The following is a 26,106-nucleotide window of genomic DNA, read 5'->3' as shown; positions in this document are numbered from 1 at the left end:
TCCTCGAGAGCCTGACGAAGCTGATCTTCGGTATATTGAGGCATTATATATAGAAGAAGACATGTGCAAAAGATGAGCCCATTTGGACGCGAATTGAAAATGTTGTGATAAAAGGAGGTTGGGGGTGGGCATTGGGTTGTGGTGGATTTTCGCGTTTTTGTGGGTGCCAGAAACAGGGGGGTGCCAGGAAGTGGGTATGTTGACTTATTGCATTCATTAATAAGACTTTGAGTTTCACACAAAATGATGGAATGTCACGATGGGTCCTTGAAATAAGCAGGACTGATTTCATCAAATGGAAAGCCTGGGCGTTGGATGTCATTTCAAGGTCCACGAAATTGTAGCTATTTTTCCAAGGATTGAAGACATGAAGAGGGAATCAGGATGCCACTTGAGTTTTGGCAGCATGGAGGGCAAGCAAACGAAGTGCGGGGAAATGAGATTGATCCCTATAACTAGTTTGAAACTAGGCTTGATCTCCTGGATGTCGTTTGTCATTGACCAGATGTAGTTGGAGGCGCTATTCAATGAGGTTCATGGCGCAAGCAAGATCCTGATCCATGCAGGATTCAGCATCTCCGAAGACAAAGAACGTGTACGTGGGTACCTAGGTGGTGGATGATATCCTGTGATGAGGTATCTCATAGTAATCTACGAGGGATTCTACACAGCTCAGGGAGTGTCAAGCTGGTACCATCTCAAATTCAAGCTCCAGAACAGCGCAGGTAAGGATTTGATGTCGAAAGCCATCCTGTTCATACACCGTGGAATGATCTCTTCCGCACCTGGCCTGAACAGCATGTATGAAATAGGAATCAGCGAAGAGTCTTATAAGTTAGACGAGGTCATATCTCTTCTTTAATCTTCCTGCACTACCGGTAATCTTTCGTATGAAGACAAATAACATCAATCACGGGTAAGATGGTTGTCAGGACCCCGCGAGCGCATTCGGCTTTGGCCAACTACATCGACCGCTTCATCGCTTAATCTTGAAAATGCGCGCGCAAGGTTCCTCTGGGAGTTGCAACCGCAGCGTGCTGTTAGCACCGGCCAAGTCCACCTTCGTTGCAAAACTGGTCGGGTAAAGCACGCTGATCCGGCTGTCTTTGTGTGTTCTCAAGCCTTTTCCGAGCGAAAAGTTCATTTCAGTCGGCCCATCTCGTCTCCAGACAGCGAGGTAGGTAGTCTTGCCGTCTGCCGAAGTTAAGGCTAGAGCCACCCAATCGTCATGCCATTTGGGTAGACCCAAGGGCCACGCGGCGTGCGCATGACGCAGGTCTCCTCGCATGCTCTTGTAGACTTCCAAGCCTTCTTTCACGATGGCCAGCTGATTGTCACTGAGCAGGTCGACGCGGCCGGATAGGTAGACGCGACCCATCATACTATTGACGACGCTCAGAGCATTGAGCTCATCACTCCATCCGGGCTGAGGGTAGGCCCAGCTGGCGCTCTGCTCCGGAGTCACAGCCGTGGGACATGCGGCTGCGATAGCCGCGTAGAGCTTAGGATCCTGCTGGTCGCTCGTAGACTGGATTGAGTGGACGGCCAGCATGGCGTAGTCGAGACGGTTCGCTCCTCCAGAGCATGTCTCAATGACGACGCCGGGATAGTTGTCCAGAAGTGCCCTGACCCAGGCTAGATAGGCGCGCTGGTGCTCGAGATGGGCGGCACCTGCGGTACCTTGGCCATCCACATCGGTGCCCTGCACCACGTCGATGTTATAATCGAACTTGAAATATCTGACACCATAGTGGTCGATGAGATTATGCATAACCTTGTTCATCCAGGCTATAACTTCGGGGTGCCGGTAGTCTAGTGTCCAGCGGCGTTTCTCCACCACACGATGACCATCCTCTTGGAAGAAAGCCTCATCGGGCAGCTGGCTGCCTACAGGGCTACGGATGCCAACCACCTCTGGCTCAAGCCATAGGCCGGGAATCAGTCCCTTGCTTCGGATGTCGTCCATAAGCTTCATGAAGCCTGACGGAAAGCGCTTGGTGGACGGCTCCCACAGACCCACGTCGTCCCACCAGTTGCCGTCGTCGGCGTACCAACCAGCGTCTATCACAAAGTACTCGGCGCCGAGCTGCACGACTGGGTCCAGCAGCGCGCGTACTTTGTCCTCATCTGGGTCTCCCATGAGACAGTTCATATAATCATTGAAGATGATTGGCATCCTTTCCATGTCGTCGTGCGGCCTTCGAATTTGCCTTCTGTAGTCAGTCATGGCTGCAAAGGCCGCCTGTTCGTCGCCCTGGACGCGACAGCAAGCAACCGGAACAGTCGTGAAAGACTGGCCAGGTGATAACCGCCTCTTCCAGCCGTGGCTGCTCAGCATAGGTCCGCCGGCGGCAAGGTAGATGCTATCTTTGAAGTCGCCTAGGTCCCATCTCCACGATCCATTGTGCTCGACCTGCCACATCCATGTGTCCTCATTGTTTTTGTGTTTGAGAGCGCCCATGGGAAGATGACCACCCGTGGAAAAGGATCCGCGGGAGCTCAGCTCGAAGTGGGCAAGCGAAGCCAGGAGGCCGTCTCCCAGCTTCAGGATGCCGTTATTGTCGAGACCGACGCTTGGGAGGGAGCGCCCTTCCCATTGCCCCTCGCGGAACCAGGTGCTGTTGGCGTAGAAGAGCAAGTAGTCTTCAAACCATCGGTAAGAAGTGCACGTCATGTTACCCACCGTCAGAGTGGATATGTTGGTGAGGACGATGTCTGCATTGCTGGTAGACTGGTTTGTAACGGTGGTTTGGGCGCGCACCACGGGAATGCTGCCGTAGATGGTGAACCTAGCTTCCACATGAATGTTTGTGGCATCGTCGCTACACTCGATAGCCAGCGTCTCTTGAGAGCCATCGTCACTTTTAATGATTCTGTGGCTCTGGTACCGCAGTCGGTCAGAAAGGGTGGTGCCAACGAGCGTCTTGGCCGTTTTGATGTCACCACTGCCTTCGCCGCTCACACGGATGCTGACGAGCGGAAGCTCAGACGATTCGAAATTGGGCGAAGAATGTGGAGATGGCTCCACAGTGGTTGGCAAGATACGATCAACGCAGATGACGTCGTCCTTGTTGATCGAAAAGTCAATTTTCAGGGCATCAGTATGCCATTGAATTGTCCTTGTCTGCTTTTTACCCATCTTCGGCCTTTGGATACAAGTCTTAGTAGAGTTGGTCTGCGGTGTGGTGTGGTGTCGCGCTGTGCCATGAAAGAACAAGGCAATATCAACACAACAGATGAGAGCGGCTTTGGGATCGAGAAGTGACTACGACGCATTTTACATTTAGCAAGCCTTTCTTGATGATCCCTTATGGAGCTCGGATGATGAACTGTGGCAAGTAATGCTTGCTTGATGAGATATCACGAGCTCCTGAATCTGTGCATTGTAACAAGCATCACGCTAAAGGCTCGTATCGTCAACGAATTGCATTGAGCGGCCGATCGAGCGTCGCGGAGACGGCGCCGCGATTAGCCCCACCTCCACCCCCACACCCGGACCCGAAAGTCGATCGCGGCTCCGGGGCTGTGAGTAAGGAACAGCACAGTACTGTTGGCATCGTTCTGCAGCTTGCCGCATCGATCGATCTTAACAACGCAACTTGTCCGGATGCAGTCCAGGGTGATAGCCACGAACTATCCTTCTTCACATTAAGCCAGTACCGAAGGCGACCATTACCTCGTGTGCGTACGGGGGCTGAAGGTAGGTGGGGGTGGGGGTTCACTCAGTGGATGCATGACCGTCACCATTCTCGTCTTCCACCCACAATCTGGCAATGACTCTCATGTTTATTCCAGACCTGGTCTATCCAAAGGTCTCCCCAGTAGTCATGCTTCATTGGCACAGTCTCCTTCCAAAACTTGCAGGCCGATGCTGTGTTCTTGTAAATGAAAGCGTAATGAGAATCATTGAGTGAAAACATATCTCCTTCATCGGTCAATACTATGAACTTGTATATCAATGGGTAACTATTCACGATGATCATTTGCTTTAACTCCCTGTTAGTCCATGTAGGTTGCATAGTTCCCCAATTCCAGAACCTGTCGCAGGAACCATAGCCAGCTTCTGGCCCATCACGATAGTTTATTGAAAAGATTTCATTGTGCAGTGGCTTTGCCTCATTGAGTTGAAAATCTCTATTATTGACGGACTACTAACTTCTATCACCACCATTCTACCTCACCTTGAGCCTTGGCGTCCAGACTCTCATGGCGCCGTTGCCTCCACGATTGGCGCGTAGGAAATAGGGAATAGCTGTCAACTGCAGTGGCTCGACATCATATTCCCATGCCTTAGGACCGTAAAGCCGACTCGGCTCGCCCGTGACAACGCCCACATCGGCCAGCTTCCGGCCTGTGACCTGGACGGGAACGACGTTATGAGTAGTCGCAACAGACACAGGGGGTCCCTCCTGGGGTGCTCGCTCATCTTCCAGGGCGATGTAGTCAATGTCTACGGCTTCGTTGTCTACATCCTCCAGGCAGTACACAAACGGGCCCCGACGGAGGCAGACCGCGTCTTTGCCCGTCTTGGGGTGCGCATACAGCCGGTGAGCCGGCGTTGGAAGTGAGAGGCGTAGTTCAGTGTCTGCGAGGACGTTGGTGATGTGTAGATACCCCTGATTGAGCTCGCCTTGCTCAGAGCATGTGTACCCTTGGTCCTGCACCCAGTCAGGAATCCGCAATGCGAGCCTGGCGGCACCATCAATGCGGATAGTGACCTCGCCGGACCAGGGCATCTCGGTTATGACGGATAGCTTGACCCCTTTGCCTGCCAGCGTCAGTTCTACCTCACTCTGGACGTACATGTGGACGGCCACAAGGCCCTCAGCATCATCGGTTGAGTAGAGGAGTGAACCCAGCGATCCGACTAGCTTAGCTACGTTGGGTGGGCAGCAGGCGACGCCAAACCAGCGCTCACGATCCTTGGACTGTCCGGTCTTGGTTCGTAGGACGTTCTGGTAGTAGAAGGCCTCTCCGTCAGAGCTGATGGCGCCGAGAAAGCCGTTGTACAAGCAGGTCTCCATGACATCCGCGTACTCTGATTTGAGCTCCATCTGGAGCATTCGCTGACACCACATAATGAGAGCGAAAGCTGCGCAAGTCTCGCCGTAGCATCCCTCCATCTCTAGGTCGTTGAGGATGAAGGCTTCACCGAAGCCCTCGTTCTGGCGGTACGAGCCAATCGCACCCGTAACGTACATCTTGCAGTCCACCATGTTCCTCCACAGCCGCTGAAGCGCCTGCTTGCACTCGGCCACTTCAGGATCCGACGCGGCCTCGAGGCGGATAAGGTCCGTGACGGCCGTGTAGTAGTATATAGCGCGCACGGCATGTCCCTTGATCTCGGTCTGCTCGCGTATGGGTAGGTCAGCCTGGTTGTAGGCATAATCTCTAGGGCCATGGAACCAGCCTTTGACCTCACTGCCCAGACCGTCGTACGGATCGGCACCGCGTGCAAAGGCTTCGTGGTCAAAATATGTCTCGCCCTTATCGTCTTGTGTGCCTCGCTCCATGATGAAGTACTTGGCGAGTTTCAGGGCCAAGGGGTCACCCGTCATATCGTAAAGGCGCAGCAACCCTAGCTCGACTTCCTGGTGGCCGGGATATCCGCGCTTTTTGCCCTCCTCGCGGCCAAAGACCGAATCGATGTGATGCATCGATTTAGTAGCCACTTCCAGAAGGCGTCCGCTTTTGGTGAGAGTCTCGTAGGCTACAGTCGCCTCGTATAGATGCCCAAGGCAGTAGAGCTCGTGGAGGTCGCGCAGGTTGGACCAGCGATTCTCGAGGCCACGGACCGTGTAGAAAGAGTTGATATAGCCGTCCGGATGCTGGGCATCGCGAATCATGTCGACAGTCTCCTCCACAACGCGTAACATATCCTCGTTCGGGTGGATGAGTAGAAAGTTACAGGCTGCCTCTGTAGTCTTGTAGATATCGCTGTCCCAAAAGGCGTGGGGCTGCGGTTGGTGGCCTTCTTCCCATGTAAGGCAATCCCAGTGACCCTCGGTCTTTTGCGCCTTGATGATAGAAGGCACCGTGGACTCGCGGACACATCGCTGAAACTTGGCCCAGAACGGTGATGTCACGCGAGCGCTCTGAAAGGACACGCTACTAAGTGGCATGCTGGGTGGCGGAACAAGAATCCTATGTTCGATGTCCTGTAACTCGGTACTTTTCCGAGATGAGATGTCAGCTTCGGAATGGGCGAGGTTGACTAAGATGTGAGAAGGCAGAGGGAAGCGTCAATGAGGAAGAAGCCAGAAGAAAACAAGGAGAAGAAGTCCTCACCTTCTTAATTATTGATCCTTCAACTCTGGAAGTCTTGTGGCCATTTGAAGTGACAAGCCAGACTTGGATGAGGTTGGCGGCAAGGGATCCGCGCCTCATTAAGGGGAGGGGGCCTAGTTTGGTACAGTGTCGAGCGAGGTTTGTTCAGACCCATTCTACGTACGCTAGAGATTTTCTGTGTTCGAGTAGTCATGCCAATATGCCCTTGCATGCTGTAGACACGATGGCGTTGAGAACAGTGCACCAGCCTAATGCAAAGTACAGAATCGCGGCTTTGAGAGAACCCCTCTCCCCCACAGTCTTCCGAATAAACAAACGGTAGTCTTAGTGCATGGTTGTCTGACCTAAGTCCCATTCCTATTGGCGTGATAATGACTACTCCCCCTCCCCCCCCCCTTGTCCTCTCTGTCACTCCCCCACCTCATTCCCGCGAACTGCTCCACTCCCGGTATCGACAAAACCACTTCCATCTATCTTGAGCTAAGCCCCAAAGAATGGCACTCGAGGAGCGGTGTCCCATTTTCCAAGGCGGCTCGACGATCTCAGCTCGTGTTCCAAAATCCCACTTTTCACTAAATGCCATTATGATGGAGACCACACGTCTTTGGTGATATATAGCAGCCTAGAAATGACACAAGATTTTCAATCATCTATAGTCTTCATTACCACACCGTCTACGAAGGCTTCAGAAGCTCAGAGGCACGTACGCCCATTTACTGCTTGGTGTCGCGAGATCAGATGGCGTATAAATACAGTTTTTTATTTAAAAAAATAAATGCGGCATATTTTTGCATCTGAATAAGATTGAATTAGGAATAACTCTCTGACAGGCACCGTGTTTACATGGTGTTTTGCTTGCGTGTAATTTACCTTTACCTCTGCCCTATCTAATCACATATGCGCGCATGACACGTCCATTCTCTTTCAGATATTGAGTGTCGATGACTTTCCACTGCTGTCTTCTTTTCCATCTATCGAGCTCTACAGCACATGGTACAACAAGTGTGGTTCAATGTTCTTTCTGGCGGTTTCTCAAGCATTCTCGATTGTGGTTGTGGTGACGATGTCGTGTTTCTCTTTCGATATGTGACGATCGATGTCGGCAAACTCTGTACGCAGGATTATTAATACACTTGCCAGTTGAAGCAGACCCTGGGTGAGTAGATAAGGAGGTGGTATGGCTTCCAAGCATAGGAGCAGACTTACGGTCGACATTGGTATATTTCCACTTGCGAGCGGGCACTTTGTTGTCAAAGAGTAGATCGATCTCACCAAAGGGGCGGTCCTTGGTTTCGGGCAAACGGAACCAGCACCATATGTTGCAAAGGAGATTAGTGCCGGCGTAGAAGAGAGCAGCTTTGGCACCCCAGTTCCAATCTGTCATTCACGTTAGCGTTTCCGGACTTCCAATATGTGTAGGGTCCTGAGAAAGCCATGAACGGAGATCTACGGAGACATGAATAGAAGAAAATATGAGCAGAGAGAAAATGAGAAAGAACTAAACATTGCCTACCATCAGGGGAAAGCATTCGTGGGGTGATGATGTTATTGACGATACCCGTGCAGACATATGCGAAGCGACCAATGGTGATGGTTTTGTAACGTAGCTTGCCAGAAGGCGTCTCGGCCACAATTGGGTAGGCGACAGGGCCAATGGTGATGACGTTCACCAGCTGGCATACAATCATGACAATGCCTATGGCGAGACGGGCCGCGGAAGAGTGGGCAAAGCCCAAGCCACCGATAACGATGAGTGAGAAGAACATGTACGTCAAGCCGCTCATGTAGATGGTCGCGCGACCAAAATGGGGGAAGAGCAGCCAGCAGATGAAGCCACCGATGATGAAGCAGGCGTTGAGCGAGATGTTGAGATCAAATGACTGCTCGACGCTGAAGCCGGCAGATTGAAGAAACAGGATAGCAAAGCCCTGGATCGCGTTGCCACACAAGATTTGCGCACACCAAACGACGATGTTCTAGCGACACGATATCAGCGAACCCTGCCAGTTGAGTCGCCCATAGCATACTGCAAGCACGCATATCACACCGCAGTAATGGTTGGTGAAGTGGAAAAATACTCACGATCTCAGTGCGGCGTAGATTAGTGCCCTTGAAGCAGTCGATGAAATTTGCGTTTTCCGTTTCCGCGCGCTCTAGCTCGGTTGTGTAGCGGATGTAAGCCAGGGTAGTCTCGACCTCGTGGTCGTTGTTTCCGTCGGCATTGCGCAGACGGTGTAAGCTCTTGCGAGCTTCCTCAATGTTTCCTCGGCGAACCGCATTCCAGGGCGACTCAGGCGCAGAATAGGCGGCGATGAAGAGAGGTAACGGCCAGATCCACTGGAGTGAGATGGGCAGCCGCCAGCCCCAGTCACCAGGAACGGTAAGGACGACGCGAAGAATTCCGGCCGAGATAGTGAGACCGAAACCCCAGCACATGCAGACCCATGCAGTGACGTATGGCCGTAGGACGGTCGGTACAAGCTCGGAGGCGTACGATGTGCTGAGCGTCTGTATACGATGTCAGCCATTTCAGGAGACTATTTTATTCGGCAAGAAAAACGAAGGTCAGGTCACATACCTGGAAGACACCCCAGGGGATGCCGCAAGCAAATTGACCAATGGCCAGCATCGTTAGACTGGTGGAGAAAAAAGGGATGAAGATAGCAAGTGCCATGATGACCATGAAAAACATGAGTGTTTTGCGCGATCCGAATCTGTCTTGTGCCCAAGCGTTGATGACGAGACCGACTAGCTGGGAGACCGCGGATGAATTGGACAGCCCTGTCTGCCACTGAGTCGGGATAAGATTTTTGCCTTCTTTTTCACTGTAGGTGCCGAATCGAGCCTGGAATTGCGCCTGTCCATAGAATGAGCTCATCTAGGGAAGAGCGTGTACGTCAGTCAAGCCCACGACAACATGAGTAGAGAATAGGAATGGTGGGGGGAGAAGTTGTTCTTATGGAATAAGTACCATGTTGCCGTCAAAACCCTCCATAATCAAGGCCACAGACAGAAGCATGGCCCAGAACATGGCAGCCTTGTATTTCTTGAGAGCCTCCCGAACTTTTAGCTGCGCGTCGGCCTCGTTGCTGGCCTTGGCGTCCTCAACCATTTTCTTAAACTCAGGGCTGACAATGTCGGTCTTGTCAAGATGCCCTTGAGCCACCGTGACATTGGATGCTGCCATGACGGCTGATACTGGCCTGTGAGAGGCTAGAAGTAGAGGCGAGTTGAGTTTGATTGCAATATCAAGCCTTTTCGAGACGATGACTCTTCAAAGGGGTCCAAGGGTCCAGTCCGAGTAAGGGCCTGGGCGACGAGGTTCTCAGCGAGCCTTATACTCCTGCTTCATTCGCACGCGACTTAACCAAGTGCCAGTCAGGCGTTACGTAGCCGTTAGATTACTGAAGAGAGAGCCACGTGGAATGTGAAAGTACATTTCAACCATGTACGTATGGCTTGTATGTGTGCTCTAGGATTAACATGCTATCTAGCCCTCCAGCCCCACATTTTCCGGCTGGCGAGTGAGAGTGATAGCTTCTTCATGTTAGGCTGATTCGCGTCCTTCAACCATTGACGGCTTGAATCATACTTCCCGTGTGATGAAGAACACGACGAGGCGCCTAATCAAGCCAGATGGTGGAGCTTTTTTTTTTTCTTTTTTTTTTTTGTGCATGGTGAGCTCAAAGGTGAATATCCGGGCCAGCGCTGGGCTCATCAGGAGAGAGACAGTTCATGGGAACATCACGCCCGCATCGCGGGGAAAGACACAAGTGTGTACCCAGATCGGGGTACCTTCAATGCCAGGGATTCGGCGCAATGGCGTTAGACTCCACCTCCACAAATCGTTCCTAGCTCTATCCTCGTCACTTACAAGGAATTTCTGGGGAATGAAGACGCACTAGCTTCCAATACGAGGGGACCCCGCCACTGAGGCTTGTTGGAGCAGATAATCGGACGACTAACTGGCCATGTACCTAGAGCCAACAGGGCTAGTTTTAAATGCCTAATGCTCCCGCAGCAAGGAGCTGAAAGGAGAAAGTTCCAGCCCCAAACATCTCTTCAATAATGTTATATGATTGGCGCGGTAGGCTGCATAGAGACATCGACAAATCGGCTTCGCGGGGGTAGCGGACGGGGATCTCCACATATCCACTCTGCAAAAGACTAGACGGAAAGTTGTGGGGAATCGCAGGATGATGGGCCGTGGTTGAAATGTTTGCGGTCTTGTAGCTCGATTCGAATCATTGCTAGACCGTTGCAAAATGACTGGTATGGTTCTGTGAGCTGACATTGTGATCGATGCATAGAACTCGAGAAGTGCGATCTCATGTGTTTTGGGCCGGACGAATTCGGCAAAGCATACCTAGGCACACAGTACTTACATGCGTGCTCAAGACACTCTAAGCTGCCGTATCTCATCACGTGGTTCTGGCTTTGACATTCAAGGTTCTATCAACAACTCAACCGGCCTTGAGGAAGATTTTCCAGGCTAGGGTCTTCAAGTAATTGTGAACATCATCAAGACTGATATCAGCTGAAAATTATTTGATCACCTGAAGTACATGCATTTTCATTTACTCGAAGCCGCTTCGAGGAAGTCAGCTTACCACCCCTTGTTTCTTCATTTTACACAGCGCCTTGTACTTGATTGAGAGAAAATTTTGATTGGTTATTGTTTTCTAAATAACATTTGTAAAACCTGATGTTGCTTGTGTTAGGTAGAGAGAATTAAAGATTGCTTTATTTTTGAGGATTTGTTAGATTAGAAGTCTAATTCGACTACGGTATACGGCTAACTACGTAGGGGCTAATTAGGGGCCCTATTTACGATTATTATAGCTAGCCTAACCTACGGTTAAAACCTCTTTTTTATACTTATATAAAAATTTATATAGTTTAATTAATCTTTTTATTAACTTATAGTTCGAACTAACTACCCTATAATAAAAATATTAATATTAATTAATAATTAAATTTTATTATTATAGATTAATAAAGTATTTTATTATATAAAAGAGACGATTTTTTAATACTATATAGGATAGGAAATTCGTACTAATTAACTTTATAAAAATAGATAAAAAAGGAGGCGATTTTTAAATATTATATAAAATTAAGTAATTATAGCCCCTTATTATTTATAAAAAATTAATATTTATTATATTAAATTAAGTTAATTAATAAAACTATTTAAATAATTAGTTTTTTATTATTATTTTAAATAGCTTTTTTATTAAATAAACTTTTTTATAGCCGGCCCGTAATTAAAAATTAACTAGTTAAATTAATAAAGAAAAATACTTATATAACAACTATTTATTTAATTAATTAACGTAATAAACGAGCTTAATAATATAGTATAAAAAAGTACTACGTAATTAAAAAAAAAGAACTTTAAATATAAATATTTTTATTTAATAATAAAAGTAATTTTATAGGAATTATAAAATTAAGAAATTTATAATATATAAAAAAGTCTATTATTATAAAAATTTTATAAATATAATTATAAACTCGTAATTTAGATAACTTTTTTATAACTTTCTTAACTACCCCCTAGGTATTATTTAAAAATATAATATAAAAAATAGTTTTATAAAAAAAGAGGGGATTTAGAAATCTTAATAATATTAAACTAAGAGTATTCTAAATTTTAAAAATTAACTTAAGAAAAAAGTAGTTACCTTAAAGTAGTCCTACGACTTCTTATTATAGTTATTATTAATTTAAAAAAAGGCTAAGAAAATAAAAATTTAAAAAGGAAAAAAAAGAATTTTTTAAAAAGTTATTAAAGAGCTCTCTTTTTATATTAACTTTTAATACGAAATTATTAATTTTAAAAGATTAACTAAGTAATAAAAAAATTATTAATAAATAATAATTATTTAATAATAATTAAGTTACGAAAAAAACTATTTAAGAAATATAAAATAGGGTACTGAGAAGTAGCTAAAGAAAAGATTTTTAAAATAATTAGCCCTATTTAATATAAGTAATAAGTAGTATTTTTAATAAGTCCTTTAGACTTATAATTTTATAAAAAAAAGGGCTTAACTTTACTAATTATACTTAATTACTTATTTAGTTTTTAATAACCTATTTAGTTCTTTTATAAGCCGTTTAGTATTTATTTTTAACTATTTTTTTAGAATATTATTTTAAAAAAAGTAAGTTAAAGAAAGAAATAATTTAGAAATTACGAAAAATATAAGGCTTAAAAAGTTAGAAATATATAAAATAGTAAGAATTGGTAACTAAGATCCTAAGACTAATTATTTTATTTTTTTATAATAATATAAACGTTTTTATTACTATTAAAAAAAGAACTATTAAAACCTATTTTTTTATATTAAATAAAAAAGAGGATCTTAATAAGTATAATAATTAATAATTTAAAAAAGTAATAGTAATTATTAAAAATAATAAAAACGAGAGTAGTAGTAAAATAGTAAAAAGAAGTAGGAATTACTTAGACTTTAATAAAGTTATTAAGTAATAAAAATACGAATTTATTATAACTAATATATAAATTAAATATATCCTTATTAAAATTAAATACGTTAGTAATTATTAATATAAGTATAAGCTAGAGTACGACCCTTGGTAAGTTAAAATAAAAAAAAAAAAACCCCGATTTTAAATAAGATTTTAATCCCTTATAAATAAATAAATATTAACTTAGATTATTAAGGGACGTAAATATATAAAATTATAAATTAGCTTAATAATAAGTAACTTAATACGGTATTAATCTATTTAACTAAGGTTTATAAAAAAAAGGGGTTATAAGGGTAACCCCTATTTTATAAAATTATAAATAACTTTAATTATTAATTAGATAAATAGTTTATAAGCGTAAGCTTAGGAATTATAAAAGTAATTAATAAATTCTTTTATAAACGAGGGGTATTATTAATATAATTATAATTATAAGAATTATATAAAATCTTAGTAGTAATAATTATAAAAAAGGAGTTTATATTATAAAACTAAGTATAAGTTAATAAAGCGTATAATTACTTTAATAAATTTAAAAAAATAGTAAATAACTTAGATTTCCTTTTTATAATTACTAATAATAATTTATTATTATAGAAGGATATTTAAAAATAAAATATAATACTAAACGTATAATAATTAATAATTCTATTTATTTTAATCTATAGTTTATTATTACTATTAATACGAAATTCAGTACTAATTAGTTAATAAAAAAGGAAATAAACGACCTAAAGTTATTAATAATATATAGTAATATAGGGATTATATATAAATACTAAAAATATAATAATAAATATAAAGTAATTTATAAATTTTAAAAAGATCTTTTTAAAAAATAAATTATATTTTAAAAAGAAGTACGAGGTTTTATAAAAAACCCTAACAATATTTTATAATTATTATAAAAAAGTTAAGATTAGGGAATACTAATACTATTTAGTAATTAATATTATACTTATAAGTAAAGTTTCTAATTATTATTACGAAATAGTACGTAATTTTAATTAGAACGACTTTTTTAGTATTATTAACGTAATCTAAAGCTATTTTAAGACTTATAATAAGAATTTAGAGCTCTTATTTAAACTATAAATAATTTTTTTTATATTTATAACTAGGATAATAAAAAATAAATTATAAATAAAATTTTTTAAAGAGCTTATTAATCGAATTAATAAGCTAATAAAAACCTAGCTAAATAAGGGGATTAATAAGTAAAAAATTAAATATTTTTATACTATAGTTTAATACGTATTAAAAATAAAAATAACTTTATATTAGGTACTTAAAAATTATAAAACGCTCTACTCGAGGCTAAGATCTAATTTTAATATTAAAATAAGAATATTATACTAAACCTATTTCTAAGTATATAATGGCCCTTATTAATAATATTAAGTTAACTAGACGTATAATAAAAAAAGAAAAGAGATTAAGTATAGTAATTATTAATAAAAAGGCCTAGATTTATTAAATAAGCAGAGATTTAATTTATATAGTGGTTTTTTTCCGGCTTTATAAGCGTAAAAAATTAACTTTAATAAGATTACGCTTTTAAAAGAAATTATATAATACGGTATACTTTTTAATTATATAATATGCGTAATATACCCTAAGTACGCGCTTAATATAATATAATAATTTTAATATAAAAATCGCTATATAATTCGGAATAGGTAAGCTACCCTCTTTAGTTACTTATTAATAATAGGCTAAGTAATATACTTACGTAGTAGCGCTAATTAAAAAGGTCGATAATAGAAGTTAGTTATAATAATTAGCTATAATAATTAGCTATAATAATTAGAGGCGGTCCTTAACTATAGAGGTTCTAAACTTTAATAATAACGTAGAGGTTTTTAAAAAAAGAGCTAAATAAGCTAATATTTATTACTCTTTAAAACTTATAAAAATTCTTTTTATTTTTATTATTTTTAATATTACCTAAAGCTACTCTCTATTTAAACTAAATAAATCTACTAAATAAATTTACTAAATAAACTTATTAATATATAAACTACTATCTTGATAAGAACTTATTCTAAAAATACCCGTTAATAAGTCTACCCCTCTTGGGCTAAGTACCCTTAGCTAGCTCGACGCTATAACTATTATAACTAACGTAAGTATACTTAAGAAGTAATAAAGTACTTTTTAATAATATAAAATTTAACTAAGTAATAATATAAATATTATAAATAGCCGGGCTAATATAGATATTAAGATTTAGTATATTAATACTAACTTAGAAATTATATTTTATAAAATTAAAAATCCCTTTAATATAAGCTATATTATAAATATAAGGGAATATATAAGGGGCCCCTTAATTTTTAATAAAAAAGAATATATAATATAGGATTTAGCTACTTACGTAAGTTAGTACTAAGAGGTCTTATATATATTAAAATAAATATAGCTTACTCTCTAAATAATTAAAAATAGGGGAAGGTTAAGAGCTATTTTAATTAGTAATTAAGTATAGAGCGTAATATACTTAGTTTTCCTTAATATATAATATATAATACGGCCCTAGCGGATTATTTTATTAGGGAGGAGATTTAACTTATAAATAGGGTAATAAAAAAAGTAATACTTTATTTATAAAAAGAATAAATATTAGTTAAGTAATTATTTTAAAAAGGAGCGTATTAAATTATATAAATAGTATAAAAAGTTAAGGGTAGTAAATAATAAAACTAGCCCTTATTAGTTTAGCTAATTCCTTATTATATATAAGGGTAAATCTGAGGGTATAAAACTTAGTAATAGTAATTAAAATAGCGGCTTAGAATATTTACTTTTTATAAAAAATTTAAAAAATAAAAAAAGTCTTACCCCTTATATTAACGAATTAAATTATAATAAAATCGATAATATTAACTACTCTTTTTTTATTTCGTTAGTTTTTAAAAAATATACGAGGCTAAATAAATAAAAAGTAATAAAAGTTTTTAATAAGTAGGCTTTTATTTATAAATAATAAGGGAAGGTCCCTTAGATAACGAATATAAAAGTAAATAAAAAAAAGAATTTAATAGCGTAGAATTCTATTTTTTTAATACTTAAAGAGAAGATATTATTTTTATTAATATTAAAAAAAAAAGATAGTACTAAGTAATTCTAGGAGTAATTAGAGGGGTCCTTTTTATATTATTTAGATTATTTAAATACTAAGCTTATATAAGTATTTTATATAAATAAAAAGTATAGCTTAAATAATTTTTATAGGATTATCCTAAATACTAAAGTATTATAATAGTTAATAAAAAAAAGGGGGTAATTCTAAGCGTTATAAAAAATTATATTAGTAATATTTAATACGTTAATAATAAGTATTATAAAAATTAGCTTTAGTTTAAGTAAAGAAATCGTTACCCTAAGTATAATAAAAGTAGAGACGTATTTTAGAACGATAACCTTTTATATTTTATTTATTAATACCTTATTTCTCTTATACTTAAAAAATATAAATCGACTAGGTATTATATTTAATAATACGAGGAATAGAATTTTTAGTAATAAGTATTTCAAAATAGTTAAATAATAATAGGGGTATACGTTTATAAAGCTTATTAATAATATAAAATTAATTAATTACTTAATAAAAAATAAGCTTAGATAACTATATTAAAAATTCGAGTACTCGTTAGTTACGAGGCTATATAGCTTCTTAAAATAATTAAGTAATAATAATATTAAAATAAGGGCGCTAAAATAATTAATAAAAATATACTATTAATATTAAATAAATATATAGAGCCTACGTAAATTTAAATTTAAATTACGTAATAAGCTTAACTTTAATTAAAAAATCGTTATTAATATTTTCTATTTAAATAGTTAACTAATCCTATATATAATTAACGAGGTTATATTATTTTAAATAAGGTAATTCCTCCGGGATTTATAAATAAAAATAATATAAGTAGTTTTATAAAAAAGCTAAATTAATATATATTAAGGACCGCTGGATAGTATTAAAACCGATATTAATACGAGTTTTAAATTAATAAAATTTAAAGAAAATGCGACGGCTTATAATATATAACTAAAAGTTGTATTTATAAAAGCGTATTATAATATTAAAAAAGTAAAAAGGGTATATTAATAATTAAAAAGGGCGTTTAGGATTATTAAAAAAAGAATCCCGATTTTATTAATAATATATACTTTTAAATAATACTTAAGTACTATAATAATATTATAGGGCTTAATAAGCTTATATTAATACTATAAATATTTAGAATATACTTAAGAACGACTTTAGCCTTATTATTATTATTAAATATAAGCTAACGAGCCTAAGTAATTAAAAAAGTAATATAGGTATTACGTAAAATAAGTATAAAAGAATAAGTTAATAAAGTAATTACTATACGTAATAAGCCTAATATAAGGGCTAATTTAAATATATTTTTAAATTTAAATATACGAGTTTAGTACGAAATTACTTAATAATAAGCTAAGCTATATAAATTAATTTTTATTAATAAGCAGTCTTACGTAGTTATAAAAAATTATAATTAGCTATTTAAAATATTAATTACTATAATTAAACTATATTATACGGATTTTATTAAAGTAATTTTTAATTTATAAAAAGAAAAAGAACTAAGGAAAACTATATAACTTATAGTAAAAGTATAAGAAATTATTTTTAATAAAATTGTTATAATAATATTAATAAATAATAAAAAAGAGGAAATTATTAAAAAGGTACTAATATTATTAATAAAACGTTATAAAAAACTACGATAATAAGCCCTAATATAGTAATTTATTACTAATAACGAGGTAATTAATACTTTTTATATAATAAAAGAGAAAGCCGATTTTAAGCTAGTAATTAAACTACGTAAAAAAGGTATTATTATAATTATTAAAAAACCGTATAAGGGATTAGATCTTATTAAAATAAATACTTTACGCAATCGAGGGGTTTATTAATTTATCTTCTATAACCTTAAAAAATATAAAAGTTTTTATATATTTAAATTATAAATAGTACGTAAAATTAAAGAAAAAGGAATACCTTAACTATATAAAAAATCTAAATATATAATTTAGAAGTACGGTAATATTAAAAAAGCGACGCTATTTACTTAATTATTTATAATATAGCGCTATAGCTAATAATTAATAATAATACTAATAGTATTATTATAAAAAAAGGGATATAAGATTTAGAGCTATAATATTACTTAGGCCTATACTTAATTAGCTATAGGGCTTATAAAGAAAATCCTAGCTAATTTATTAAAAGAAATAGTTAGTAAGTATTTAAAAAGTACGATTATTAAAGTATTTAAATTACTATATAGGCTCGTAAAATCGGGTACTTATTAATAAGCTACGTATTACGATTTTTATATTAATTAATTATTAATAATTATATTTATATATAACTCGTACTTATTAATTTTTAAGTATAAAAGCGAATAATTTAAAAATTATTAAAATATAAACTAATAATATATTAAGCTTATTTAATATTAATTTTATAAAAAAAGAAAATAAAGAGCTTTAAAAAGCGGGCTTTATAATAAAGCTAAAAAAGGTCCTTATAATAAATAACTTATTAATATTTAATAATAAGATTTTTATAATTAAAAAAAAAACCGTTATTTTTTAATAAAAGGGGTAGGGTAAGAAAATTAACTTCGTTAACCTAAACGTAATTAATATTAAAAAGTAGTATAAAGCTAAGCTCGTATAAAGAATATATATTACGAGTATTTATTAACCCGAAGTAATTTTTAATTATATAAGAATAGTATAAATTATAAAACTAAATAAACAAGATATTAAAATACTTAATAAATAACTTAAATAGTAATAATTAAATCTTAATCGAGGCCTTGTTTATTACCTAATTAATTTTATTATTAATAAGCTTTATATTTTTATTAATAAGTTATTTATAAATAATAACGACCTTATTTTGTAATTAAAATATATTATTATTTTAATTAATAAGAGTATAAATAAGAGTAAATTTACTATATATAATAATATAATCTATTACTTATTAATTAAAAATAAGTAAGTAATAAGAAGTATATTAATATTAAAAGTTTATAATATAATTAACGGCGTTAACTTTACTTACGTAATTTTAATAATACTAAAAAATATTACTAATTAACTTAATTTTTTATTAATTTAAATAGTTATTTATATTAATTTTTATTTATTATACGAATATTTTATTAAATTAGGAATAAAAAAAAAAAAGAGGTTTATAATTAATATTATAGCTCTTAAGTAATTATATATAGTGGTTTTTTTTCTAGCTTTATAAGTATAAAAGATCGACTTTAACGGGATTACGCTTTTAAAAGAAATTATATAATATAGTATACTTTTTAACTATATAATATACGTAATATATCCTAAGTATACGCTTAACGTAATATAATAATTTTAATATAAAAACTACTATTTAATTTAGGATAGGTAAGCTGCCCTTTTTAGTAGTAGCGCTAGTTAAAAAAGTTAATAATAAAGGTCGGCCGTAATAGTTAGCTATAATAGTTAGCTATAATAGTTAGCTATAATAGTCGGCCGTAATAGTTAGCTATAATAGTTAGAGGCGGCCTTTTTTAACTATAGAGGTTTTGAACTTTAATAGCGACGTAGAGGTTTTTAGAGAAAGGGCTAAATAGGCTAATATCTATTACTCTTTATACTAGAGCTCATAAAGATTCTTTTTATCCTTATTACTTCTAATATTGCCTAAAGCTACTCTCTATTTAAACTAAATAAATTTACTAAATAAATCTACTAAACAAATCTACTAAATAAACCTATTAATATACAAACTACTACTCTATTCTTAGTATATAGTTAGTAATTAATAAGCTAAAAATACTTATTAATAAGTTTACCCCTCTCGGGCTAGGTACCCTCTTTAGCTAGCTCGATACTATAACTATTATAACTAACGTAAATATACTTAAGAAGTAGTAAAGTACTTTTTAATAGTATAGAATTTAACTAGGTAATATTATAAGCGCTATAAATAGCTAAGTTAGTACGGATATTAAGATTTAGTATATTAATACTAGCTTAGTTATAATAGTTATAATAAACGGGCTAGAAGTATATAAAGTTAGGGTAATAAGCTAGCGCTTTAAATAGCTCTTATAGGACCCCCTAGGTAATAATAATACCTATATAAAAGAATAGATTATACTAGACCTAGCTACCTACGCGGGCTAATACTAAGAGGTCCTATGTGCGTTAGAGTAAGTAAAGCTCGCTTTATAAGCGGCTAGAATTACGTAGTAAAAGGTTAGGAGCTGCTTTTAATAAAAAAAAAATAACGGTCGAGTTAGTTAACTATTTTAATTAGTAATTAAGTATAGAGCGCAATATACTTAGTTTTTTCTAATACGTAATATATAGTACGGCCCCGGCGGATTACTCCGTCGGGGGGTTAGGTAATTATATAAAAAGCGCGAGATTTTTAAAATTTATTAAATTAATAATAATAATAACCTCGCTAATATTTTTATAAAAATAATATTTAATAAGGGGTTAAAGTAATTTATAAGTAATAGAAAAGTTAATATATAAATAGAGGGATAGGTTATATAAAAAGAATAAAAAAAAAAAAAAAAAATAACTTAGTAAACGGGCCTAAGGTTAAATTATACCTCTAACTATAATAAATAAATTAATAAAAAAAAAAAGTTAATATTAAATTAAAAATTTAATTTAACTATAGTATATAGCTAATTATATAGGGGCTAATTAGGGGCCCTATTTATAATTATTATAACTAGCTTAATTTATAATTAAAACTTCTTTTTTATATTTATATAAAAGTTTATATAGTTTAATTAATCTCTTTATTAACCCACGGTTCGAACTAACTACTCTATAATAGGGATACTAATAAGATTAGATAAGGAATCTCCGCAACTTCTTCAGCAGCGACATGTGATAGGCCGTCGTCGCCTAAAAGAATCAACCATTCCTTGCAAAGCTTTTATTAATAAGCCACACATCCATGATGCTGCCCCCAAAAATGTCCATAGAATTTTTATGGGCTCTTTACTGAGATCCAACAATCTCAAAGGCGTAGGCAGTGAACTCATCACTGGGCCAAACTGGGAATTGGATGAAGTTATCGTTGTACGATACATCAAAGGTGCCCACATCGACGGGCTCGTCGACAGGTGTAAAGCGGCCATTTTCGAGCCCACCAGGGAAAGGGAATGCCAAAAATTTGATCTTGGTCTCGCCAGAAGATGGTAGACCGATGATGTCGAGGTTGTTGACACGGATGGCTGACTCACCAGTCTGACGGCGAGAACCATAGAGCATCTTGAGATGGTTGCCCTCGACGGTGGCGTAGACATCAAAGTCCTTATTGGCAGACAGCAGTGTCTCAACACGGTGACCCTGCATCCCGGTGCCGTAGTACTTGTAGACGAGGTACTGACCAGTTGCCCTGTAATCCTGGTTCTTGGGGTCGTAGACGTTGGCGTCACCACCACCGGGCTTGGTCAGAAGACCGCTCAGCATATCGTAGGCCTGGAAGGCGAGAATCCAACAGCTCCGGGCCCCCTTGGCATCGATCCGCTCGAAGCTGGCAATGTACCAAGCGCTGAAGACAGGGGTCTGCTCGCTGTCAAGGGCGTATTCGTTGATGTTGATGGGCTTGTGGGGCAGACCATACTTGTCGAGAAGTTCCCACAAGAGGTTACGAGATGTCTCAAAGTCCGGGTTGCCCAGGACATGCCACTCCCACTCGTCGGGAATGGTGCCGTTGACCTGAAGGAAGGAGGCAAAGTTGGTCCACCACTCGTTTAAGACAGATGGATCCGTATTGACGGCAGGACCACCAAGCTTAGTGTCGGGCAGCTCCTTGCGCAAGTAGGCATAGGCATGGGCCCAGGCTTCGTGGTACTGAGCCTGAGGTCGGTCCTAGTAAACTTCACCGTTGGGCTCGTTCCAGATATCGAGTGACATGCCCTCAAGAGCGTCGTTCTCGCGCAGATCCTTGACAACTTGGGCGAGAAACTCGTCCCACTGGGTCCAGTCGCCGCCATCACCGGGGTAGGGCCCGTCTGTTTCACGCTGGCCGCCATCGGCACCCCAGAGGTCGCTCAGGTCGTGTATGTGCCATTGTACTTGCGTACGATACGGTAGTTGGATATAACGCCATTCATGCGGACCTGTCACCGTTAGCGCTCTCTCTTGAGTGGAATAAGATCATACAACAAAAGCGCAGGTTACATACCTTGTAGTCATCAAACGAAGTAATCCACGCGTGGCCTCCGGCTGTCAGCGAGGAGCCGTCGCCGCGCGAATAACCGTAATCCATGTCGATAAACCACTTATCAGGGATCTGGTTCAGTTCCAGGGGCAGGCCGTAAAGGACACCCGAGGCGCCATGTTGAGACTCCCCACGGTCCACTGCGAGGTTAACGACAGAGATGGCGTCCGGACTGACATCACGACGCGTCAAAGTCATGGCAGTCACAGTCGTGACCAAGCATACAACGGCGCGCAACATCATAATGAGAGCTCGAGCTGTGAACGAGGATGTGTCTTCAGATCGTTTGAGAAGAAGCTTGACTGGTGAGATGCTGCTATTTGCTGATGCACGAAGGGAGATATTGCCGTGATCCCCAGAAATCAAGGGCTTTTTATAATGCTGCTCGCAATCTTTTCATTTCAGCGTTTGCCTTCAAGGTAGCAGTAAGATATCGTGTCATCAGTTCAGCTCCTCTCTCTCTGCTCTTTTGCCTAAGTTCTTGCCTTCACTCGATCGAATCCTGCCCCCAGCTTGGCCTCTCTTTGCCGACATCTGAATCAATGGCGAGAGCGCAAGAGTTGTGATTGCGGGGAAATCGTTTCCAGATCGATATAGGCACATGGAAAAAATCTCATGTCTGAACGGATTGAATTTCGCCCTACCTCCCTACCTGGCGGAAGAAGATTGTCCCGGCGTGATGCTAAGGTGAAGTCTCGGTGCTGGGCCGAGCCGCCGGATCTGGGGTCCGATTCAAGCTCATCCGTCTGGTCTATGTAAGGGCAGCACCCCGGCTTGTGGCATTATTGAATCCACAATTACCGAAGTCCGACTTGCATTAGCTCACTGGTCCTGAACACTTGGAGCCAAACGGTAGTGATCATGGTCACATGTTCTTGAATCTAGACACCTGAAATGTTTCGTACCCATGCTCAAGATGTACCCTCTATACCGAAGGTGGAGGTGGAGGTGGGGGTGGAGGCAGAGGTGAGGCTTGGGGACTGTAGGTAGGACCCCATGTCATACTACTGACCCAAACGGGCGACTTGACGAGCAATTGCATCCATGGTCTGCTCCGTGGTCGAGGAGAATATTGCTAAGCGGGTCAGACTACAGTTAGGATCCTCCAAACTCAGAACATACCAAGCAATGTCGGATCAACCTGTCTTGCCTCGCTCGCTTATGGTCGCAGAAGAATATGCCGACAACCACAGACGATTTTTGAGGTTCTCTGACGCACCAGTAACCCCACGACGCATTCCGACAAATGGGGCAAAAGTTGTGCTCCCGCCGCCACGCCATTGGCAGGGTTCTTGCGTCTGAAGTGGAGAACAATATTGCTACCCTGGACTTACACAGAGTCATGCCTCTGGAGGCGTCGTCTGGGTCTGGAGGTTTACTTGTTTGGCACATACGGGACAGCATGCGAGACGTTGTCTAGATACTGGGCATGCCCAGTTCAGGCGCCTCAACGACTTTCATCATGAGTGGGCCCGGTAGACACGAATGGCTTCCGGATCAGAAACAAGAGATAGCTATGACTTCATTTACAATCGAGCTGATAGTGTTTAGAAATTCAACTTTTGCTGCTTCAAACATTCAATCAAGATTGGCGCTGATCCCTTTCTTCTGCCAAGTACATGAGAGTTTGATCTGTGAGATTAACTCTTCGCTCATGAAAGAAGTTCCCTTACATCTTCGGTAGTAGTATTACATGTAGTGTTGGCTGAGATTACGTCCAGCTGAGCCGCATAACCCGCCGATATGGTCCAAAACATGGGCTGCTCAATCAAGATCCTTGATGCCTCTTGCAGAATCTCGGCGGGACCCTCCTCAGAGCACAGATCATCGACACCTTCAAGAAAGAGCTGAGTATTACCGCCATATCGGATGAAATATTGCACAAACTCATCGTCTAGCGGGCGATCGAGCTGTAACATGCGTGGCATGCGACGCTTTGTCAAGGATACCTCGCAGCGTGTCGATGCAGGACGACGGTTTTGTGAATGATTCATATTTATGCTGGAGTTGCCAGTCGCCGGTGACGATGTGTCGGATGAATCTACGCAAGGAGATGGGCCGATAGTCGAAGGAGTCTCGCCCGAGGGAAATCGCTCTGTGTGTTGGCTGCAGGTCAAGCTGGAGCAAGTATGTTCACGTCGAGGACCAAAGTTTCCGAAAGCCCAGAGGGTCAACGCTGCCAGAAAGACTGCGAATGGTTCCACGATGGGGTGGGAGGAGAATCGCCTAACGTGCCAAAGGACAGCACCAGCGTGGATAACAGCTAGGCGGGCTTTATACATGTCCTCTCGAACCCAGGAGAGAATTGTAGTATGCCATGTAGTCCGATCTTCGGATGATGCGTATATCGAATGAGGCAGGCTGTCAATGGACGTACTAGCTGCGGTTGTCTGAGCGCACCGCAGGAGGGCCTCGACAGGTGCCAGTATGAGTAAGCGGGAAAGGTGCAGATGTAGGATTGATGGACTCTCAAACATGGACTGCTGTGATATGAAGCCAATAGCGTCCCAATGAAGAAGGTCCAGGCAGTCGCAGGTATAGTCCCTCCACTCAGCGTACTCAGGTATGGAGCCTAGGTATTGTTGCTGCTGCGCCTCTCTTCCGCCTAGTTTATGACTGTAGGTAATCTTGAGGTGTACTGCTTCACTGAAATACTGTACCATATCCCATTTCCGGCGAAGCAGCATATGTATCATGATGATGACTCCTAGTTGATTCTCAGGTTGAGGAGAGCTCTGACTGCTCCAGAGCTTGCCGAATGAACTTCGCACACTTAGTCGGAGAGACTCCTCCGACAGAATTGCGTCCACTCCACTCTTCGTGATGGTAGGAGAAGCGAATGCTTTAGACCAGCTTTGAGCGGAGTCTGCTTCCCACAAACCTTCGGCGCTGGGCATTTTGAGCGCCAGTTTGCTAGACGGTATACTTGGAGGACGGTTCGCAGCTAATGCAAGCCAAGCATCGAGAAGCTCCAAACATCATATATGTCAGTCATTTCCGGCCAGACAAAGGGTGGTAATAGCAGGTATTCTCGCTATTCTTACCCATATGAAAAGTCCAGTTCGTCGTCTTGTTTCACGAAAGCGCCATGCCAGCCACACTTGCTCCACGCTCTGGCCTTCGACATAGAGCCCAATTTTGTCATCCTCTTCAAGGAGCTGTAGTTGAAGACAGGAATTGTATACGAGAGAGATGGCGCTATAGCCACATTTGACCAGCGGGTTGGTACGGCTTTGGCACATACCCACGGCAGCGAGTGTTCGAGCCTGTATGTAAGGAAGACAGTCTTGTACACGACCAAAATCTAACTATGAAACCGATTTCATGTAAGCTATGACGTGGATTAAGCAAACTACTAATGGAACTGTAGAAGACCTACCTCACGTAACAGCAGGTCGTGTAAAGCGCTACAGAGTTGCTCGCCAAAGTCGGTCAAATTGGGGAGACTCAGATAACGGGATCCAATAGCTGCAACCCCAATGCACAGACTCCAACCCCAGACAGGAATGCTGAGAAGGGACCTGTCGACGAATGGGTGCAAGTGATGGAAATGTTCAAAGTACTGCTCAATAAGGTGTTCAAACGTATCTCGGCCAAGAAGAACATCCAAATCTGCATTAAACCTTTCGGGCAGCAAAGGCCTTCCGGCACCTGATAGCAGCTTCGTTTGTATTTCCTGGTATACGGACTCTGGAATAGTGAAGCGAGACTTTTGTTGCTGACTTTTTGTTTGTTTGATTTCCTCCAGAAGCACCGCCAACCAAGAAGCACCAGGATGAGAGTCGTGGTCGGGTACTCCCCGTCGCAGAACAGTAGCATGTCTTTCTTGAAAGCCACGGTCGGCCTGCGACTGGCGAAAACCACGGCCATTTACGTAGAGCTGTCTGTGGCTGGTCGTATCATAGCTTCTATCAAGAGACGAAGTATCTGTGGCTGTTGATCCATCGCGCATGTATGTGATGAACGCTGACATCTGATCTTGATGATTCAGGGAGGATTCATCCAGATCTGAGACCAAGTTCGAA

At 39.5% G+C, this 26,106-nt stretch overlaps 5 protein-coding genes across 5 annotated transcripts; all 5 read right to left on the bottom strand.

Annotated features, from left to right (window-relative positions):
• Positions 1–976: 976 nt before the first annotated feature.
• CTAM01_15744 (alpha-galactosidase) lies at positions 977–3,139 on the bottom strand (the record flags this gene model as incomplete). The annotated part of the gene is made up of 1 exon (XM_060531738.1): positions 977–3,139. The coding sequence occupies one exon, from the start codon at positions 3,137–3,139 to the stop codon at positions 977–979; it is 2,163 nt and encodes a 720-aa protein (XP_060373700.1).
• Positions 3,140–4,172: 1,033 nt separating this feature from the next.
• Positions 4,173–6,122, bottom strand: CTAM01_15743 (uncharacterized protein; the record flags this gene model as incomplete). Its single annotated transcript, XM_060531737.1, has 1 exon — positions 4,173–6,122. One exon carries the CDS (start codon positions 6,120–6,122, stop codon positions 4,173–4,175), a length of 1,950 nt encoding a protein of 649 aa, XP_060373699.1.
• Positions 6,123–7,320: 1,198 nt separating this feature from the next.
• Positions 7,321–9,475, bottom strand: CTAM01_15742 (MFS transporter, SP family, general alpha glucoside:H+ symporter; the record flags this gene model as incomplete). The annotated part of the gene is made up of 6 exons (XM_060531736.1): positions 7,321–7,397; positions 7,495–7,665; positions 7,802–8,264; positions 8,371–8,796; positions 8,867–9,166; positions 9,260–9,475. 6 exons carry the CDS (start codon positions 9,473–9,475, stop codon positions 7,321–7,323), a joined length of 1,653 nt encoding a protein of 550 aa, XP_060373698.1.
• Positions 9,476–20,853: 11,378 nt separating this feature from the next.
• Positions 20,854–22,324, bottom strand: CTAM01_15741 (uncharacterized protein; the record flags this gene model as incomplete). Its single annotated transcript, XM_060531735.1, has 3 exons — positions 20,854–21,701; positions 21,744–21,980; positions 22,042–22,324. 3 exons carry the CDS (start codon positions 22,322–22,324, stop codon positions 20,854–20,856), a joined length of 1,368 nt encoding a protein of 455 aa, XP_060373697.1.
• Positions 22,325–23,733: 1,409 nt separating this feature from the next.
• On the bottom strand, positions 23,734–24,978 carry CTAM01_15740 (uncharacterized protein; the record flags this gene model as incomplete). Its single annotated transcript, XM_060531734.1, has 1 exon — positions 23,734–24,978. The coding sequence occupies one exon, from the start codon at positions 24,976–24,978 to the stop codon at positions 23,734–23,736; it is 1,245 nt and encodes a 414-aa protein (XP_060373696.1).
• Positions 24,979–26,106: the final 1,128 nt, after the last annotated feature.

The sequence above is a fragment of the Colletotrichum tamarilloi genome, assembly GCF_030869305.1.
Source record: "Colletotrichum tamarilloi strain Tom-12 chromosome Unknown Scaffold_175.1, whole genome shotgun sequence".
Classification (NCBI taxonomy): domain Eukaryota; kingdom Fungi; phylum Ascomycota; class Sordariomycetes; order Glomerellales; family Glomerellaceae; genus Colletotrichum; species Colletotrichum tamarilloi.
This window is presented reverse-complemented; position numbering and strand designations above follow the sequence as displayed.